Source organism: Tiliqua scincoides, chromosome 4, assembly GCF_035046505.1.
Source record: "Tiliqua scincoides isolate rTilSci1 chromosome 4, rTilSci1.hap2, whole genome shotgun sequence".
NCBI lineage: Eukaryota > Metazoa > Chordata > Lepidosauria > Squamata > Scincidae > Tiliqua > Tiliqua scincoides.
Genome location: NC_089824.1, coordinates 223,833,678 through 223,854,947, shown reverse-complemented (window position 1 = coordinate 223,854,947; position 21,270 = coordinate 223,833,678). Strand labels below are relative to the sequence as shown.

At 57.0% G+C, this 21,270-nt stretch overlaps 1 protein-coding gene across 1 annotated transcript; it reads right to left on the bottom strand.

The window, feature by feature from the left end:
• Positions 1–365: 365 nt before the first annotated feature.
• Positions 366–20,985, bottom strand: LOC136648634 (protein-glutamine gamma-glutamyltransferase 6-like). The gene is made up of 13 exons (XM_066624757.1): positions 20,979–20,985; positions 19,037–19,210; positions 17,749–17,991; positions 13,338–13,456; positions 12,382–12,510; positions 12,052–12,232; positions 11,714–11,849; positions 8,401–8,504; positions 8,063–8,305; positions 3,173–3,490; positions 2,134–2,291; positions 1,038–1,162; positions 366–525 (listed from the first exon to the last, which is right to left on the bottom strand). The coding sequence occupies exons 1-13, from the start codon at positions 20,983–20,985 to the stop codon at positions 366–368; spliced, it is 2,097 nt and encodes a 698-aa protein (XP_066480854.1).
• Positions 20,986–21,270: the final 285 nt, after the last annotated feature.

Sequence of the window (21,270 nt, the reverse complement as noted above, 5' to 3'; positions counted from 1 at the left end):
GGGGGAGTGGCTCTGCCAGGCAGCTCACAGCTGGTCGGGCTGGTGCCAGAAGTGACCAAGGGGGGCACAGCTCCTGAACCCTCAGTAGCAGAGGCCGGTCCCAATACTCCATCAGTCGAGTTTCCAGCAGGGGGCTGTGCAGGGCCTCCAGCACCTCACTTCTGGGCTTGTCTGGGGAAGCAGCCCAGCCGACACCGGAGGAACCACGGATGCACCTCCCTCCCAGCCACACAGCCGGCCCCTGTCAGGAGACTGAGCTGCACCTCGACCCCCTTGCTTCCACACCGCTGTGCCAGCAGATCCCACAACGCTCTGACTTGGAAAGTTGGATTTAATGACTCTGCCATAGCCCCATCCCTGCAGGATCACGCAGTGCCAGCTGGTGCCACGTTCATGAGGACAAAGCCCTTGACGTGGTGGAACTTGTTGCAGGAGAAGTCCACGTGCAGTTGCATCGCTCCTGGGCTGTGCGGAGTGAACTCGAAGTAGATCTTGGAATTTTCTCCAGGTGCCAGGCCTGCCACGCTGCAAGGAAGGCGAGAGCTGGTGGGTCCCGGGGCGAGTGGCCTGGCAGGCATCCACGTGGGTGGGTGGGGGACTTGGATGATCTGCTGCTCGCGTGACTGCCAGGGGAAATGCTGGACTCCTCCCCCCATGCGAGGGCCGGCATGGCTGCAAGGGCTACTTTCCCACGGCTGCCATGTGGAGGTGGGCAAGTGCTGGCAGCTCGACTCAGGTGGGTGAAGAAGACAGCCGCCCAGCCCCTCCCCAACCAAGCTGCACAAGGCTCAGGGACTGTCTTTGCATTCCCCCCCCCTCACCCCTGGAGGCTTAGAAGTGGCCATTCCTGCCTCTTCCAGAAAAACTCCACCACCCTCTAGAAGTGCCATGGGGAGGAGAGAACGATTGTGCAGCTGCCCGTAGTGAGCGGGTCCAGTGCCTGCAGCCACAGGATGGGGAAATTGCCCCAGGCATTGCGCCTCCGCCACGGAGGGCCTCCTGGGAGCGAGATCCCTTTCCACCCCCACCCCACTTACTTGATCTTAACCGCCTGGCCCATGAGCGTCACCAGCAGAATGCAGTTGTCCACAGGCTCTGGGAGTGGGTTGGCGTAGGCAATCTCCACGGTGGCCGGCTTGTTTGCGACCACGTTCGGGGGGGCCTGCAGGCAGGAAAGACCCTTTCAGCGATCCGTCACCTGCTTGCTCTCTCAGCAGGAGGGCAGTTGGTGGGCTGGAGGCCTTCCTTCCTCCAGGAGAGTGAATGCAGAGCAGGCCAGTGGAAGCAGAAGCACCAGAGACGGGGCTGGGGCGGGGACTTCCTGCAAGAAGGTCTTGCTCACCCGCCACTGGCAGTGGCTTCTCACACTGTCCCCTCATCAGACTGCAAGCTGCGTCTGCTGGGGGGACCCCCTGGAGAGGAAGGCTTGGCTCTCTCCAGGAGTCTCCCCTGTGCACAGGCCTGCTGTTGCATGCTGAGATTGGTTCCTGTGATGCAGTAGTGGGACAGAGGCCCACCTTGCCTTCTTTCAGGAGACATTGACTGAAGGACCCTCTGGAGCATAAACAACTGATACAGCTGTTATTGAATCCCCTTCCCGCCTCCCTATGGATGCCTGACTGGCTTATCCTTCCCTGCAGAAAGTGGGGCTAGTCCAGACCACGAGGCCTTTTCCGTTCTTCCTGGAAGCCTGAGCAGCTGGGGAAGAGCCTTGCACAGGATCCGGGCTCAGTCCCGCTCAGTGGGCTTCTTGACTAGTGGGAGGGCTCTGCGATTGTCTACAGAGGACCAACAGTGCTCTGGCTGGTGGCTGGTGGGCGCACTGAGCAGTGCCGGGCAGTGTGGGATTCTGACCTGCCCTTGGCTCTCTCCAGGGAGGGTGGAGGACGGAAGCCCTGCCCAGCGATTCAGGAGAGGCCTGCGCCTTGTGCCATGAGAGCCCTGAAGCTGACCACAGGGGAGAGGGGAGCAGGCCCTGCAGCGACAGAAGCGAGCACCAGTGCTCCAGAAAGAGAAAGCAAGGATGGGGGCAGGGATGGGTCCTGGTCTCCAGGCAGGCAGCAGCAGGCAATGGCCCCCGAGCAGCACACCCCACAGCAGTGCTTGGAGGGGCTGTGCAGCAGAGACCCTCACCATGATGGAGATGTTGGTGCTCTCCAGGGTGATGGCTTTCTCCACCAGCAGCTTCACGCCCTGTGCGACATCGCACAAGGCCGTCACCAGGATCTTCTTGTCATCTGTCAGGGATGCTCCGTAGTGAGCATAGGTGATGCGCAGTGGGAGGTGTTTCTCTGAAAGTCAAGGAGGAGGCGTAAGGCACCTCCCTGGGGCTGAGCGCCATTCATTTGTTGCACATCAGGGAGAAGGGCCTGCTCAGCCCCACTGCCCCCACCAGCACCCTCTCCACCTCCAGGGCACCCTCAGCTGGGAGGCCTCCAGCGGGACCCCTGCGGTGCTGCTCTCTCCAGCAGCTCCAGAGCCTTTCAGGTGATGCTGCAGCAACTGTTACCCTGCACGTGCCTGATCTCAGAAGCTAAGCAGGGTCAGGCCTGGTTAGTACTTGGATGGGAGACCGCCTGGGAATACCGGGTGCTGTAGGCTTATACCAGAGTCTTTCGAGACTGAAGGTTGCCAACCAGGCCTGCCCAGAGAAGCCGTGTCCATCCAGAGCAGGAGGAAGCTACTCTTCCTGGGGGGGATGGGAGACGAGGGACTGGCCTCCCACTTGGCTCTTCTCTTGACCCACCTTAACCCTCTCAAGGGGGGCTTGCTGCACAACTGGGGCAACCTGGCAGTGTGTGTGGGGGTGTCTCCCTCTTCCTGGTGCTGTCCCCTCTCTGGGTGCCACCTGCAGCTGCTCTGATTCATGAGCTTTGCCTGCTCCTTTGAAGTCTTGCTGGGGGCCTGGACCTCTTTGGCACTTGCAGCTTTTTGGGGGGGGGGGGAGGGATCTGTGGAGAAAGCTCCACACTCAGCAGAACCCTCTCGCAGACCATATTTTCCTGTAGTCACTGAAGGCTGTGCAAGGGGAGGCTGGCAAGAGCCTCTGAGCCCAGAAGCCCCAAGAAAAGCAAGAGGGGGGATTGAGGGGGTGGTGTGAGTGCAGCGGGTGGGGGGTGCTGTGGCCCAGCACACACTCCTGCCCTGGGCATCCTTCCTGAGTGCCAGTTACCTTCCTTGGAGCCAAGGCTGACGGTGGTGGCTTCCTTCAGGATCTCCTTGACAGCCGCCCGGGTGTAGAGGACAGTGGAGACACTCAGGTTCACAGTGACCGTCTTGGGTACCGTGGACAGATTGGCGAGCGTGAGGAGCAGGTCAATGTCCCTGCCAAGCACGGGAGGCTGAACCAGCTTGAATTTCCCAAAGAGCTCGGGGTGCGTGATCAGTTCGGAGGCGGCTTCATCGGAGACACTCGCACGCCTTGCTGAGGGTCTGGCCCCCGTCAGCTCGGCAAGGGCCTTCTTGTACACACTTCTTTCCTCTGCAGAGCCTGTGTGGAAGGAACACAGGCCTGTTGGTAACCAGCTCCGGGTCCCACCTGCCGAGTGCAGACTGCAGGTTCTTCTGAGCCGACAGAGCCGCACATCTGTGTGCTCTGCAGGTAACAGGGCAGCAAACAGAGCAATTGCTGCTTCTGTGTGCTGGGAACATGACAGGGAGGGGCCATAGCACAGTGCATGTGCTATGCATGTATGTCTGCGTGAAGTAGAACCAGGGGCAGCAGGTTCACAGGAGACAGTCCTGCTGGGCTCAGATGACTTCCACCACTGTGGCCACAGCTGGTACTCTTAAGAACCTGCTGTCTGCCTGGCGAAGCCTGCAGTTGAACTCTCAGGGGGGTGGGTCCTGGGGGAGGGTAGCTGCGTTTGCTCTGTCTAGCAAATGATTGTGGCTGGCCCATCCATGATGCAAGTCATGACAATTGCATTGGGTGATAAGAACATAAAAAGAGCCTGGGTGCTGGATCAGGCCAAAGGCTCATCTAGTCCAGCTTCCTGCATCTCACAGCGGCCCACCAAATGCCCCAGGAGCACACCAGATAACGAGACCTCATCCTAGTGCCCTCCCTTGCATCTGACAAAGCCCATTTCTAAAATCGGGAGGTTGCACATACGCATCATGGCTTGTAACCCGTAATGGATTTTTCCTCCAGAAACATGTCCAATCCCCTTTTCAAGGCATCCAGGCCAGATGCCATCACCACTTCCTGTGGCAAGGAGTTCCACAGACCAACCACATGCTGAGTGCACACACTTGTGTGCTCTGGGAGCACACAAGGCCACAAGAGACCTGCATCATGTTGTCACTCCATTGCACCTGGCATTCTGAGATAGGCTACTGAAGGTAAGTCGGGGGAGTAGGAGTAGGTGAAGGGTGCTTTGCTCCCCACTTCTGCCCACCAGCTTCCTCCAGTCCACTGATGGAGCTGCTCTGAGAACCAAGACCTCTGTGCCCTTTCCATGCTCCTCCCCAGGCTCTTTAAGCCAAGGCGGAAGTGCAGAACATGCCAGAAGGGCTCACAGCCTGCTCCACACCTCCTGCCTTTTAAAGGGCCTGTGTGGATGCAGGAGAGAGCTAAGGGGTGTGTGGTGGTGGTGGGGGCACATTGGTAGTGGCAGTGTACAGCCTCGGTCAATCCTGTGTGACCATGTTTTAGGGGGTGGGATTTTCACACTGCTTTGGGGAGAGGGCTTGGACTGAACCTGCAGCTGATCCCCCCCCCCCCGATCTTTACTGATCTTGCAAACCTGAAGGGGCTGTGGAGGTCTAAACCTGGGGCTTTCTGCAGGAAGTGGGGACTCCTTCTCCTTGACATCCACACGTTGTGGGAGACGGGAGCAGGCAGGACAAAGGAAGGCAAGTTGGAAGGTGTAGAACCCACGTGGTGGGCCCTCTCCCCTGACAGTGGCCTGAGGGAGGGGCTGGCCTATGCAGCACCTCAGGGCCTTGAAGTGCTTTGGTGCCGGGCACAGTTTGGCTGTTCTTTCTGGGCCTGTTGAGCTGCTGGTTTTAACTGCTGTGATTATTCTGTGTTTTTAATTGAAAGTCGCCTTTAACCTTCTTTAGAAGATGGTGTGCTAGAAGATGGTGGTTTCCACAGGCCCACCGAGTTCCGCCTGCCAGTTTTCTCTCCCTGATTTGTGCATTGGCACCAGGCTCTCCTGCTCATCAACTGTGCAGCTCATGGTGGCATACATGGCCCCTCCCACCCCTTGATCCTTGTAGGACTATTGGGAAAGCACAGCTGGCTAAGGATGCCCAGCCAGCACCCTGGCCCTGAGCCTGCTCCCAGTCCAGTCCCCGAGACACGCCAGACCACACCGGTTCTCTCCCAGCCCATGAGAGCAGCACACTTGGAAGAGCCTCAGGACAAAGCTGCCTGCTTGCCCAGAAGCCTGGGCTCTGGAGCCCCACAACACTGGCCTGTGTCAGATGGAGGTGGGGTGAGGGAGCTCCAGGGAGGCCCAAGAATGGTCTGCACGTGCAGCTGGGCAGCAGCCAATGCCGTGTGTGTCTCTGCTAGTTGATAACAGGTCCTGGCAACACTGACCACTGCAAGCTGATCACTGCACGCATATGTAGGGATGTGCTGGATGTGCCTCAGCGCACAGTTACCCCCCTGCTTATGAAGCAGGAGCTGGTATCCCTTTAGCCCAGCAGGGACCAGTCTGGCTTGCTCTCTCAGGCCACAGGCAGAGAGAGGCCCTTGCTCTCTCTTTGGCAGGTCTCTGAGCTGGATCGCCAAGGCCGAGGCTGGTATCCCACTTCCTGCTCCTGTCCGCCATGCCAGGGTGCAGCAGATGCTGTTGTCAGCAGCCCATCAGCCATGCAGGCCAGGAGGACTTTCCTCTTCTCAAATTGTCAAGGGAAGGGGGAACACATGATGGCTGCAGTGTGAGCCGTGGAAGGAGCTTTGTGCACAAGGCCAAAGGCAAACAGGTGCACAGGTGTGTCACAAACCTGTGCTGGAATGAGGACAGGTGGAGCAGGCAGTGAGAGCCAAGTGGCCAGTGAGCAAGGCTGCCAGCATTCCTTGGGCAACGGTGGCCACCCAGAGCCCCAGGAAGCTCACAAGAAGGGACAAGGAAGTTAACCATGCCCTGTTGCTGCTGCTGCTGCTGCCATCCCCAGCAGCTGGCATTCAGGGGTATATAGCCACTGCAGATGGAGGATCTCCTTAACGGCCACTGAGAGGTCTCTCCTGCTTCACAAGCGTGTCCAGTCCTTCTGCAAAGCCAAAGCAGCTCACCATCACACCTGCATGTGGCAATGAGTTCCCTCTTTCACGGGTTCCACTAGTATGGAGAGACAGACCTATGCATGGCTCTATGCTCAGCTCCTTCTTCAGAGGGAAAATCCTTTCCCCCACTCCCCCCCCCCCACTCTTTAAGGTCCTCAGAAGGACTGACTGGCCCCTTTCCCAGCTGCAGGGTCTCTTGGAAATGATGTATATAATGAGAGCAACTTGTTCTTGGGGGGTTGGTCCCCCTTTTCAGGGAGATTTTCCATAGCAGTGGTTCTCACACTTTTCAAACCGAGACCCACTTTTTAGAAACAGAATCTGTCAGGACCCACTAGAAATGATGTCATAACTGGAAGTGACATCATCGAGCAAGAACATTTTTAACAATCCTCTGCTGCAATCCTAACCACACATACACAGGAGGAATCCTCATTGACTATCACTGTTAAAGGCATATCCCTAGTAGCCTGTTCAAAGTACAGATCTGTCACATTTCCCCAAATGCAGTCACATCCCAGGGGAGCATCAAGTCTAATACATTAAAAATAAAATATTGAAATAAATGGGGATCCACCTGAAGTTGGCTTGCGACCTACCTAGTGGTCCTGACCCACAGTTTGAGAACCACTGTTCCATAGTAACCCCTGGATCTCTCTTCTGCCTGGTCACAGTCGGCTGAGTCCCAGTGGCTTGTCTGAATTGGGAGTGTCTTTTTGTATCTCCTTCTGCATTCCTTGGCACTTGGTGGCAGGAGATGTTCTGTGTACCCATGTTCTACATGCCCTGCCCGCCCGCCCGCTTCTTTTTGCTGCTGAACCCTTGCCGCAGTCTGAAAGACGCAAACCCCAGAACCGGTCTTGGGGTCCAGTCTCCCTCTTCCCACCTTCTCCGAGATCACTGCCTTTGAGCCCTTGAGCAGCCCATAAGAGGAACCCTCCTCCTGCCACACGGCTGCCTGCTAATGTTTCTGGAGGAGGCAAGAACCACGTCACGCTCTTTCTCTGGCAGTCGAGCAGGCAGTGCATGCCTGCCTCTCTGGCACCTGCAGCCTGCCTTCAAAGAGGCACTGGGTGGGTGGAGCTGCTCAGCAGGTCTGATTCCTCTGTGTGCTTTGTGTGTTTCATCATCAGGCAGGCTCCCCACCAATTAGTCAGGACAGGTGTCAGGCCGAGAGGGCTGTGATTTCCTGGCTCTGCCCAGTTCCGCCATTTAACATTAAAGCCGGCGTGACCATGGCTGCTTTCCAGTCCTCTGGCAAGGAGGCGGCCTTGATGAGCACTTCCGCATGTTAATGAAAGAAGTGGTGGGCCCCTTTCTTCTCCTGCACTGTGTTGGGGTGTGCAAGTGTCTGGCCTGAGTTCCCCTCCCAAGGTTGTTTTCTCTGGTCAGCCTGTTTATGCTGTGTTTATATTGCTTGCTGACGAACAGTGCTGCTTTTAATGACCAGAAAAGCCACCTTGGGTACCTCCTATAGGGAGGGGGAAGCTGGGATGAAAAGAGGGGGAAGAGAGAATGGAAGAGCTGCCATTGCACTCCTGAGTGCCCCTGAGCCTGTTGACTGACTGACTGACTGACTGACTGACTGACTGACTGGCAGGGTGCAGAGAACAGGAGTGGGCACTTTGTGGCCAGGATTGGGACATTGGCCAGGGGCCCCTGACTTAGAGGTCCCTTGGGGGCCCAGCCTGTGGAGGCTTCTGCATCAACATACCTTTCTCTCACCTGCCTTTGAACATCTCCCAAGGCATCCTACAGCCCAGAAATACAGTCAATGGGGTAGCCATGCTGTACTGGGGGGGGGAGGCAGCGCCTGCTTACCTTCTGGGTACTTGTAGTTGCAGGTGATGTCCACACGCTGGTTGCTGCCCACAGCCTTGGTGCTGATGGCTGTGCCAATGGAGGTGGTGTCGCAATACACTTTCACTTTGCTCCCATTTGGGTAGACCACCCATCGGTTGATGTCGGCATTCACCTCACTGTACACGAAAGCCACGTCGTAGTTCAGCAGAACGTCGCCTTGCTTGACGGCCATGACTGAGGCTGGACCACACTGGTAGATGCCTGGAGAACAGTGGGGGGGGGGGGATGATGCCACATTTGCTCTGGGAAACGTGCGTCCATCTCTCTCAGTAGAGGGGCAGGAACCAAGGCCTTACCTTGACTTTTCTCTTGTGGCGTGGAGTCCACCACCTGCCACCCGCTGAATCCTGTGCCCAGATCCCGTCGCACAAACCAGCACTCGTTCCAGACGTGGTAATCCCTGAAGGAGAGAAGGCACAGAGGCCAGTCAGCCAGCCCTGCCTGGCTCTGGGGTTTCATCTTCAGAAAAGGGGCTGCATGTGGCCACTGGCTGGCTGTGCATGTGAGCTTGGGTGGCTGCAGGCTATGCGGGTTGGCTACGCTCACAAGGGGCTGGGTTACAGGAGATGGAGGTGCTAGAAGGATCCTGGCCAGGCTGGTTGACTCAGGGACACTGGCTGGAATCTTTTCTTTCTGGTGGGGCAAAAAACCTCACCAGGCCGGGTTGCTGATCCCACAGGCAAGCAAGGGGGAGATGGGAGGCCCCAGTTTTGAACAAACTCCATGATTCGCCTTGGAGGCTTTTGCCAATCCATTCGATTGTGTCATGTGTGGGTGTGCAAGGAGCCTGTTGCATGACACCCTTGGGAGGCAACTGCTGGCCTTTATTGCTCAATGCTTGTGGCTACTTTTTGCTGCACCCCCAGCCACCTGGTGTGCCTATGTGTCACCCAGCTACAGCTGTCGGTCCGCCTTCCTTGCCCCCCACAAACAGGAGGAGGAACTGTCCTGACAAGCCTCTGCATTTGTGTCGCACTTTCCAAGGGTGCTGTGCATGTGCTGCTCTGTTCAGTTCTTCCAAGGACTGCTACCTGCCCACTTGCCTGCTGTTGCTGCTGGGGAAGGCTGCGGCAGAGAGGGAGCCTGAGGCTGCCTAAGTGCGTTCCTAGCAGAGGTGAGACCTGAGCTGCAGAAGTCCTGGCTTGTAGCTCAGTCTCTTTGCCACTCAAGCTCTGCAGCCCCTCCTTGAACCCATCCAGTTCAACTGCAGTTCAAAGTGGGGGCGGGGGGGGTGTCACCTGTGCCTGGCTCCCTCAGGAGGGGCCTCCTTGGAAGCAGAGCCTCCTCGGGAGCAAGAAGCAAGTCCCGCCTGGACCAGGCCCCTATGCTGATGGCCTCCTTGGGTGTAGGGCCCACGGTCAAGCCAGTCACATGGCCAGAAGAGGTGGGCAGGCAGCCAGCAGGAGAGGTCATGCCTCTCCTTATGTCTGCAGTACAGGGAGGGGGACTGTACGAGGTGGATACCTCACCCTTCCCTCGCCTGTACCAGCCCTGAAAGGGGTCCTTGAAGCCCTGGCCCCGGGCAGCAGGAACTGGACCAGGGAGCTCCTGGGGACAGACCCCTTCGGGGTTCAAAAAGGGCAAGAACCAAACCGACAGGGGAAGAAGACCCACCCGCCTGAAACCAGCTTGAACGCCCAGTGGGCGCCAAGTGCCAGCACCCAGGCATCAGGAGGGTGCCCTGGATCAGGCCACCGGCACATCACCCAGGGTCACGAGGTCTGATCCGTGAACTACTGCGGATCCTGTCAGACTGACCGGAATCTGGTCCGGGCCTGGACTCTTGGTGGCGGGTGGCAGCAACCAGCCCTCCTGTGAGGAGGAACAGGCGGTGCTCGTGTGACGTAACAGGGGCCCATGAGTGTAAAGGCTTTTACGCGAGTAAACCGATCTGGTAAAGCTGTCCGTCCTCAGTCTCTTCTGTCCCTCCAGAGCCCCCGACCATCTGATGCCAACAGCCCTGCCACTTCTTAGACACCCTGACTCCGAAGCATTTGTTTGGTCTGCTGCTTGCAGGTCTTCCTCAGCAGCCTGCCTGACAGCTGGGCAGGAGAACTTGCCCCGGCTTCGCTTCTGCCTGCTGTTTCCCACAGGAGATGGGCCACTGGAGATCTGGCAGTTCCACTAGCCAGTTGCAAGCCAAGCGTGGAAGGAAGGGGAGGGGAGCACCAGGGGCAGCCCTCGCAGTGCAAGCCTCTGAACGCAGCAGCCTTACTGCATTCTGCTCAGGCTGACTTTTTCCTTTCCAGGAATGAGATGGTGGGGAGGGGGAGAGAGGGGAGAGGGGCAGAAAAGTGGCTGCTTGATTGGTGGCACCTTTCCATTTGGCCAATAATGCCCATTCCCTGAAGTAGGTGGTCAGTGTTCCGCCCCCCCCCCCCACAGAACATTAAAGGAGGAACACAGAAGCAAATTCATGTGCAGGCAGAGCACCTGAAGGTGGGTATCATCTTGCCTGGTGTGCGGGGGGGTCAGGCAAGGCTGATGGCTGGCCCAGTGTCCGGCCTGACAGAACGCATATTTGTGGGGCAAATGGCTATGTTGGGCCCATACCGGGTCTCCTTTCTCACCATTTGTGCAAGCTAAAGAGCCTTCCAGCAGCAGGACTCTGGACACGAGAGGCCTCCTGGCTGTCGAGTGCTCCCCGCTCCTGCCACCCCAGCAGCAGCACACATTCTAGCAAGGTCCCTTCTCTGGTCAGCCCCCTCTGCTCCTGGAGTGTCAAGCGCATCATTTGGGCATCCTGGATCTGGAAGGATCTGGTCAGAGCTTCGGGCCTGTGGTTTCAGCTGCCTGGGAGCGTGCAAGGGGCAAGATTCAACCTTTGGGGCTGGGAAAGTAAGTCTTCCAAGTAGGACACCTATCATAGTAATGGGACATCCCCTGACAGCGTAGTGGCTGATTGGAGCTTTGTTGGTAAGAGTCAGGTGCCCTTTCAATCTAATGCTATTTGTTTGGGATTCAACTGTTGTTAGCCACCTTGAGGATCTGCCTGGACTGAAAGGCGTGAGATACAAGAAGCTGGACTAGATGGGCTGTGGCCTGATTCAGCGGGGCTCTTCTGATGTTCTCAATATTGGAACAATTAAAGAAAAATGGATATTGTGGGTCTGATAATGAGCTGGAAGAGGCTGCGTCATTCAAGCAATTCCCTTGCTGACCTTGGATCAAGCTGGTTAGTGAAATACAGTAGAGCCACCCTTGGCCCTGGGCAACAGAGTATTTTTCTCTTGGCTGCTGCTAGTCTTGGCCACTTGTACATGGTTAACATGAAAGGAACCTGGCATCGTGGGCAGTTAAAAGGTGAGGCGTTTCCCTTTTTGAGGCAGAAAGAGGGGTTCCCTCTGGCCTGAGCTCTGAAGCAAAAGGCTGCTCAGAGAAAATGTTGCTGGTTCATCCATGCCTTGGTAGCTCCTCCTCATTGTGGAGCTTGGAGTGCTCCCAAAGTGCAAAGGGGTGTGCCTGAAGCCTTCTGCTCTCTGGCCATCTGATGCACAGGAAGAGATGGACCTTCAGGGGAGGTCTGTGGGTTGCTGTTGCTGGAGATGATCCGTGGAGGACCCCCACCCACCCTCAGCAGCTGAGGCCGCCCACATGCTACAAACTTACCAGGTGGAGTCTTGGCCAATATTGAGGCTCTTCCCTGAGGGGTTGTAGTACTTGTCAATGCTGAGAGTCCTGTCTACATCATGGGCAGAGTTGAAGTTCGTGACCAAGCGGGTTGGTATTCCCAGGCATCTCAGGACTGAGAGACAGAGAGAGGGTCAGACTCGGGCACTAAGGAGTGTCCACCTTTGAACACTTGGTGCTGGCGGCAGTGGTGGTGGTGCCCACTGTGCCATTGGGGGCCTGGTCACCCCTTTGCCCAGGGCCCTCAGCACTGTGGCATTGGCACAGCACCCTGCTCTTGCCGAGCACCCTCAGGGCGCCCTCTGGCCACTGCGTACCTGTGCCTGCCACTCCTGCAAAGACCCAGCACTGCCCGTATTTGACCTGGGAGTATCTGTTCTGGGCCCACTGCCTGAAGATGGCGACGCTCCCGTCCCACCGGGAGGGGTTCTCGTGGTTGGCAAACTCCACGTTCCACTTGCCCTCCAGCACCCCGTTGTCGTTGTCGTTGGCGTTGATCTACACAAGTGTGGGGAAAGCAGCACATGAGCTGGGAGACGCCCCCAGGAGCAGGCCCAGGGGGCCGCTGGCTGGGCTTGTTGGCCAAGCTGATGGGGGCCTCACTGGAGCCTTGGCCAGAGCACAGGGAGCAAAGTGCAAGGCCTCACCATAGAGCTGACCACTCGGCCCACATAGCGAGGGTCACTTCGACGAGATGCGTCCCCAGCCGGGTCCTGTCGGTGGTAGAGGCTCAGGTCCAGGAGCAGAAGAGAGAGGTCCAGGATGTTCTCTTGGAACTGCAACCAGAAGAGGCAGCTCTCAGAAGGCAGCCAGGCTCTGAGCCCCTACCCGCCCTCTGCAGGCCCAGTGAAGAGAAGAGAGAGAGTCACCTAGGGCTGCACCCATGCCCAGCCAGGGGTGGAAGGGCAAGGCCTGCTCTTAGGGCCAACCGTGTCCTGGTGCAAGCAGCTCCAGCCCTGCCCTTTGCCTGCCCTACACCTTTCCAGGGCTGCCTTGGGGAGAAAGACCTGTGTGGCTGCAGTCCGGAGTGGCCTGTTTGGTGCAGTTCTGCTGCCCAGTGGACATGCACGGGCGAGTTCAAGCTTCCCTCCTGCTCCATCAGTGGAGCCATCTGTACGTCCAGGGATGGGCCAAGACCCCTGACACGGGAGGCAACTTGCCCAATGCTGCCCCCTTCCCAAAGATGTCTGCCTTTGCCGCTCCCCAAAGCTCTCCTCCCCTCCATATTTCCTTTTCCTCTCTGCCCCCCTTCCGTTTCCAATCCAGGCGGTGGACATGAGACGGATCCCCCCCCCCATGTGCTGATTGAGGCAACTGGCCCTGTGTCTGTCCAGTCGCCTGCGCAGGTCTGTCTGGTGCACACGGCTCTTGCCTTGTGAGCAGCCCCTTCCCCATTCTCCAGCAGAATCTCCCCAGTTCATTCCGCCATTTCTGCCCCACCCCCATTTCTGATCACTTCTGACCTGGTCGGCACGACTGCAGCACCTCCAAAACACACCTCCCTCTTGCTTGGTCCCACAACCAGGGCTGCAACCTGCACGCGGAGGGGGATTGGCACAGCCCTGCGAAGCTCCCTTTCTCAGGAAGGCCTGGCACTCCTCACCTGGCCAAAGTACCAGCCCCGCGCCTCCATGTACTGGGCGTTCCCCACAAAGATGATGCCGTTTTCATTCAGGACATACTCGTATCTCTCTGCCTCGTTGGCAACGTGGACGAGGTCAGCTGTGGGGTACAGAGCTGGAGTTAGCATCAGGCACAGCGTGCCGCGAGGGGCCTTGGGAGGCTGTGTAGGAATGGACGGGAGATGCCACCTCAGAGGGGCGTGTGCGGGGGGGGGGGATACTTCAGTCCTGACTGCTCTCTATGACTGGCAGGGCAGTCCCCAGCTGAGCCCAGCGAGCAAAGGATGGCAGCAACCAGCCTCTTCCTGGCTGAAGACCTGTGTCAGGAACTGGGCTGGCAAGTGCTAACTTTGGATGCCATTGACTAGTGCATCTTTCAGGCTGGGCTGAGACTCGAGGGCACAGTTTTGCAGGAACCCTGGAGGGCAGATGCCAGGAGGGGGTACTGAGGGATTCCTGCTAGATGGTTTAGCATCTTGTAGGCCTTAACCTTGTCCCACATGTCATTCAGCACCTATGCAAAACTGCTGGGGGAGATAAGGGGAATTGGATTTATTATTATTATTATTATTATTATTATTATTATTATTATTATTATTATTATTACTATTATTACTACTACTACTACTACTACTACTACTACTACTACTACTACTACATTTCATCATCACAGTCTATGCTGGGCTGGCTATAGTTTGCAGTTCAGGATCTAGCCAAGATCCTGGGAATCGCAGAGATATCATTGAATGGTTTTTACCGTTATCATCATCACCATCATCATGTTATTATGTTTATTGTAACTATAAAAAGAGGAAAAATTGCTGACTGACGAAGGAATAAGGCTTCAGCAAGCTACAGTGAAAAATAAGATCAGCACCAAACAAGGACAGAAAATACCAAAAGGTGGTGGGAACACAATCACAGCCAAAAACACCTGGGCTCTCCCAGTGCAGGAATTACTGACTGAACTCAAGCAGAATTAGGCGTATTCTTGTAGGACAAGAAAGCTTATGAATAGAGGTGTTTGTTTCTGGTGAGTAAGGTAGGTTTACACCCTAAGTCTTACTGAACCCAATGAGTTTACTTTTGAGTACAGTAAATAACACCATTTTCAATTATCTCTGTTTATGATAGCCAACCACACCCTTCATCCTGTCAGCATCATCAACTGACTGCACCTACTGAGGAACATAAGAACAGCCCCACTGGATCAGGCCATAGGCTCATTTAGTCCAGCTTCCTGTATCTCACAGCGGCCCACCAAATGCCCCAGGGAGCACACCAGGTAACAAGAGACCTCATCCTGGTGCCCTCCCTAACATTGGTGGCCCTAACATTGGTGGCCAAGGATGATTACAAGTAAAACAGACTGTGGAAGAAGAAAGGCAGCTGGACTTACGGACTGCATGAAGAACAGTGAAGAAAAAATGTGGGTATTCTTTTATTACAACAACAGCAACAAGCCCTATTGCCATTGGTGCACTAGGCAGAATCCCCAAGGCCCTTAAAAAATATCAGGCCAGCAGAGGTATAGACAACAGCTGAACTGCAACAAGCCACATTACTTGGAACATTGAACATAATACGGGAATATCTCACCAGTTCTTAAGCGCTTGTGTAGGGTTCATACTAGTGAGAACCCCAAACCCCAGTTGAAACTTGTGGTGGGCTGATGATGATGCTCAGTATTATGACCTGACTTTCTTACAAAGGCAATCGATATAATTCAAGAAAGATAAATCAAAGAGCAGCAAAAGGCAACACAACAAAACATCAACAAAAAGAGCCAGAGAGGGTGCCAGAGATCTGCAGCCAGGGAGAGTCTGCTGAAACAGCCATCACTTTCCAGCAGCGAGGGGAAGAGAGGTACATTTGGTGGCAGGGATTTCCACAGGGTGGGGGCCACCACAGAGAAGGTTTTTTTTATGTGTCACCAGCAGCTTAGCCTCAAAGGGCAGAGGACATACAAGGCAGCCCCCCTCTCAGATTTTAAGGGGCAAAGAGATTATTATTGTGTGGAACTGATGAGCATGGGAACCTAGAGCCAGGACCTGACACAACACAGGCCACTCAAACCTACCTAACTCCCTCTGGGCTGCTGCTAACAGGGTGTGTGCTGCATCCCATGGGGACGTTTCGGGCCCCAAAGGTCTCCACCGGGTAAGGGAATGCTTCTTTGCTTGCCCTTGAGTAAGCCCTTACTGCCCCACTGGGTCTACTCTGACCTGCGCTAGCTACTTTGCTGGCACAAGTCTGAGTTGACCTGGATAGGTGGATCAAGAATGGATCAAGATCCAAGTGCATTTTGCACCAGCAGAAGGGCAGCCTCACGTCCAGCCTGTTGCAGTCGTCCAACAGAGACCTGACCAGGCCAGAAATGGGTGCAGCTGGTACGGTAGCCACTGGGCAAAGGCACCCTGGGTCACAGCAGTCACCCGAGCATGCAGGAGCAAGGCTGGGTCAAGCTGAACTTCCAAGCTGTGAGGCTGTCCTGCAAGGGGAGTGCGAGCCCATCCAGAGCAGGCTGGCCATTCAGCCTGTTCACCCCCTTCAAGCCCTTCAGGGGCTCCAGACACCAGCTCAGAACACTGCAGGGACTCAACTCCAGAGCAGCCAGCTCCAGCGGGGGAACTCCTGCCAGGCAGACAGAGGTTCCAGGTGGCTCCGGCTCCACTATGGTGGTCCTTCTGAGTTTGCAGTTGAATGTGGTATGCTGACGTTTTAGGGAGTGTTAAATGGCCTGGCTGTTCCCTGTCCAGAGGAGGAAGCACAAGGTGCAAATCTTTGCCAAACAAATGAGTGGAAAGGATCAGGGGCAGGTGGTGGGAAGGAGCGTGCCCTGCAGAAGACCCTCCTGCCAGTCAGTAGGGCTGAGGCCGAGCCATCATTCGGGGCCGCCTCTCTCAGATGTGCCTTGAACTGAGCAGCCTTCTCAGCCTCTTGCTACTGGGCAGAGAAGCAGGCAGGGAACCCCAGAGCAGCAAAGGCGGAAGCGCTGCTGCTCCTTCCCAATTCCACAGATGCCTTCAGGGGAGGGTGTTGAGGGAACACCACATTTCTGTCCTGGAACGTGAAGGCCGGCCCCCTGCAAGCTCCACCCACTTCCCACTTTGGGACTCCGTGTTGCTCAGCTAGTGCCTTCCAGGGACTTTCCAGAAAATGATGGGGTGCCTCCTGCAGGCCTGGGGCACAGGATGCCCTTGGTCACCAGAAGGACTCCTTGGGTCCCTGCAGGGTGCTGGCCCCTGACAGGCTGTAGAAGAAGCTGCCAGATGTCCTCCTTCCGGCCCTGGGAGATGGCAAACAGCAGCCTCCTCCCTCCTTCCCCTTCGTGGGGGAGGTGAAGGAGAAGGGCAAGTGGGGCTCTTCCGTCCAACTTTGGAGTTCCGGGGGCTACATGCATGAAGGCTGCACCCCTTTGAAGGTCAAGGAGTGGGCAGGTGTAACTTTGCCAGGCCTGGAGCCAGCCGTGCTGTATCATACTGGCTTCAAGGAGGCACAAGCCAGGCCAGGTGGCAGTGGGGGTAGCAGCAGCCTCTGCTGGGCTGAAAGAGAGAGGGAAGCAGCAGTGGCCTCTTGGCTTCCTTCCTGCCCCCGGCCTTTCAGCCAGTCCTGAGCAGTGGGGTGCTGCCACCACCAGGTCTTCTGGCTGAGCATCTGCTGGAGCCACCCGCCTGCTCGCTCACCCGCCAGCCTCCCGCTACAGCCCAAGCCAAAAGAAGATGCTCTTAAGACACACCTTCTTCCTCCTCTTCTTCTCAAGGAACTGCCCCATGAGCAGGTGCCTGCAGCTCTTGGGGGGGGGCATCTCTGTTCATCAGTACCTCTCTGGCAGGACAGGCTGCCCAGCTGCTGCTTGGAGGGCACAGGTGAAGCTGGAGCTCTGCCCTGTGTTGGGGTCAGTGGGCTCCGGCTGCCCTCCTCTCCCGTTTCTTCAGTGCCTTACCCACCTGGTGGGGTGCTGGTGCTGCCTGGTGTACCCCCCCCCCCCACTGCAAGGACCAGAATGCTCCTCTCCCCAGATGTGGGCAGGGAGGGAGGCAGAGTGCTGTGCTGGCCACTCGGTGGGGCTGTCCTCTCCACCCACCGGCTCCCCCAGGTGGGGCTGGTGGGGCTGGAGGAGATGACACCATTCAGGTGGTTGTCTCCAGGTGGTCTGTCCTTGTGGAGGACTTCCCTGCCAGTTTGCTGGACAGACTGGGGAGCGGTCCCAGGAGAGGCCCCTCCTCATCTTCCCCCTCCTCTTGCCAGACCAAGGGGCCAGTGGGAGAAGAGGACCTGTCTGCCAGAAGCTGACCCCTCAGCAGGCTCACAGCCTGGCCACTGAGGCAGAGGCAAGGCCCCCTCTCGGCAGCAGTCACAGACCTCTCCTGCCCAAAGCGCTGGTCTTACCTGAGCACCAGGGGTTGAAGAGCAGGACAAACTGCCCCAGGAACCTGCTGTAGGTCTGGCTGCCGCTGGTCACCTGCAGGCTCAACTTGTAGCGCCCGATGGCAGCGGTGGGAGGGCTGGTAAAGGAGAAGTTCATGGTGTTGGCATCACTGGACTCCTTGGCAGCGCTCCAGGCGCCTGCGGTCAATGCGTTGGAGATGGCAAAGGCGGCCCTGGTGTGGTAAGACTCTGAAGGGGCCTTTCCTGCCAGGGACAAAAGCAGCACTGTTGACAACCCTGACTGCTGTAGCGAGAGCAGCACTAGCAGAGCCTCTCCGCGGGATGCCCCCACCTGCTGCAGGCCTGCTGCAAGGCTGAAGCCCATGCATGGTGTTGGCCGCTTGCTACCAGGGGTGGGGGCCGCCCAACTGCTTGCCTCCGTTTAAGAGTCTGTAGCTGGGCCCAGCGGTTGGACCGAGCAGCCCGTGCCTGCTTTCCAGGCTCTGGCCAACCCCTTTGCCACATTAGGGGGAGTGGCTTGTCTGTGCTGCCGCCTCCATGGCCGGGCACCCCCCGCCTGCAAGTGGCAGCAGGCCCTGCCCAAGCTGGAGCTGGGCCTGGCCTGGTGCTGGGAGCACTGTCACCCCTGTGTGACCTGAGCCTGCTGGAGATCCCTGCTGCATTTGCCTCCCTGCTGGTTGTGTGCAAAGTGTACCATCGTGAGCCAACCTGGACTCTCCTGTTCCCCTCCCCACAATACCATGGCTAAGGACCAGTGATCTCCAGCCTTTTTCCTCTCATGGCACACTGGCAAGGCACCAATATGGTCAAGGCACACCATCGGTTTTTTGACAATTGACAAGGCACACTGTGCAGCTAGTGGGGGGCTCACATCCCCATTGGCCCTACGAATAAATGACTCTCCCAAATTTCCGCAGCACACCTGGGGACCATTCGTGGCACAGCAGTGTGCCACGGCACAGTGGTTGAAAATGGCTGCTGTACACACACACACACACACACACACACACACACACACACACACACACACACAGAGGAGGAGAACAGTGTCAGCAGCGGGGCCCGTGAAATCCCATGAAATCAGAGCAAGAAGGCTGACCTGTTCTGTTTCCATGCAGCACTCAAAACATATTTGTGAGAAGCTTCCAGCGGGGAGGGCGTCTCAGAGGAAGAGTCCTCCCCCTGGCAGTCCAGGGTCACGCTGAGAAGCAACGAGGACTCTTTGCACCATCCCTGTGACATGGGAAGAGGCCATGGGAGGGGAAAAGGGGACAGAGGTCACCATCACCTGTCTCCACAATGAAGGCTAAGCTCTCCTGCGGCTGAGGACTCCTGTTGAAGTACAGCGTGATGTTGACGCTCTGTCCGCGGCGCACGACCAGCTCTGAGCAGGTAAACCGATTGGTGTTATGTGCCTCCTCGTTGTTTGGGATCTGCCAGCTGATGTATGACGGCGTCAGAGCTGTGAAAGAAGAAGACCGAGTGACCGGGGGGCACCTGTGAAAGTGGCTCTGGCTCCCCTCCAGACCGCCACAGTTCCCCCACCAGCCCTCGGACATCCAAGCAGCTCTCCCAGTCTCTCTCTGAGGGTCAGGTGCAACATCTGCATGGACCCAGCACTGAACAACATCTGACGTGCAAGGGGCTGCACACTGCATCCTTTTCCGGCTGATGGGTGGTACCCGAGAAAGGCTGTCTCTCTCCCCCACAAGTGCACTAAAGGGAAAAGCCTCGACTGAGCATAGGCACCAGCCCTGCGACACTCTCCCCCTATGCTCACGTAACTGAGCTGAGGCACTGGCACTTGGAACCACCTAGGGGAAGCCACAGTCCAGCATGTGGCTCAGCTGGCGCTACCATTCGGGGAGAGGCTTCTCAAGGTTCTTCTGCCCTGGGGACCCTCCTACGCTCCTAGAGAATTCCCAGCTGCTCTCTGCCCTCCCGGGGGGGCTGCAGCTGCCAGGGATGCAGACCCTGGGTGTACTTGTGGTGGCTGCAGCATCATGCCAGGAGGCACGGGGGGGAAACCTGTGCAGCTTCATGCCACAGCCAGGGGGAAACCCCTCCGGTTCTCTTTGGTCCAGCTGATGCTGCAGAGGAAAAGGGCCATTGCTGGCAGCCTCTTCCTGGATTTGTGCTCTCAAGACAAAATGTGACCATTCTGAACAAGGATGGCAAGAGTGAGAGATCCGAGGCCAAATGGGTCCCCGTTCTGGTGCCTGAGGAAGGGCAGGAAGCGGTCCAATGTCATAAAAGAGCCTTAGGCAAGGAGGACCAGAGGAAAAGTGAGCGGCAATGGCGCCCCCCCCAAAGTAGGCATCCCATGTGGGTGCCACTGTGCTTTCATGGGGACGAGTCAGGTCTGGGGGCCCAGTTGAAGGGACTGATAAAGAAGTTGGCAGCCGGATTATCTAGAGCCCTAGGTCTAGTGGCCGCTACTGCTGAACTGGGTGTGTGCTCTGGAGGAATAGAAAACCAGGGAGAAGATCTGGGAAGACAGGCTGGTCCAGGCACCCCCAAGACTTTGGGACTGAGCCGCACCCCCCTGCCTCCCACCTCCCACCCCCCTGCCTCCTGCCGCACCCCTCCTGCCTCCCAGAAACCCCTCCTGTTCTGTCCCTTGGTGCACGCAGGAGACTGAAGGCTTCAACTGGGCCCCAGAAGCACACCCCACAGGGAGAGCTGATGAGTGGGGTGTTGTTGGGTGGGGAGCACAGTTTCTGCCTCCCCCAGAAGGCCATTGCTCCTTCCCTGAAGGGCCACAGAGTGGGTAGCGGGCCTGGCTGGACTCCTTGGTGGGGGCAGGGGCAATGGTGCAACTGTGGCTTTGGGGCATCGGCACCTGTGCGGGCTTTCTGAGGCTGGTCCACCTCCATGATGGTTGGCAACCTTCAGTCTCGAAAGACTCTGGTATAAGCCTACAGCACCCGGTATTCCCAGGCAGTCTCCCATCCAAGTACTAACCTGGCCTGACCCTGCTTAGCTTCTGAGATCATGGTCTAAGCCTATAGCGCCCGGTATTCCCAGGCGCTCTCCCATCCAAGTACTAACCAGGCCTGACTCTGCTTAGCTTCCGAGATCAGACAAGATCGGGCATGTGCATAGACTGAAGGTTGCCAACACAACCTCCTCCATGATTGGTTGGGCAGCAGCCCACATGCAGAGCAGCCTCCCGCTTCCTCCCTTCCCCCGCTGCCCAGCGTGGGTACCTGTTTCCAGCCAGCACTCACCTTCCATCTCTGTCTCCTCTCAAGCACTGTCAGGGCCTCTATTGCATGCTCCTCGCAGCTCTCTGGATGAGGAGTGATGTGTGTGAGGAGGCACTGCAGAGACCTATAAAACTACCCCGGTGCAATTAGCCAGTTCCTATAATCTGTGGCTGCGCAAGGCCAATTTTCCTGTTTGCTGGGAGGGGCAGCCGTGGGAGGAGAAGGCATCCTTGTTTACTCAGAGGAAGTGCATTCCCTTGCATTGGGATGACATGCAGGACTTCCTCTGTGCAATCCGAGGCAACCAGGTCCT

What these genes read in the sequence shown, in the direction of transcription:
- LOC136648634 (XM_066624757.1), bottom strand. An exon ending in GGGGCTGGTACTTTGGCCAG is followed by an intron (nt 12,511 to 13,337) that starts GTGAGGAGTGCC and finishes TTCTGGTTGCAG; the next exon opens with TTCCAAGAGAACATCCTGGA. An exon ending in GGCCAGGCGGTTAAGATCAA is followed by an intron (nt 526 to 1,037) that starts GTAAGTGGGGTG and finishes CCTTCCTTGCAG; the next exon opens with CGTGGCAGGCCTGGCACCTG.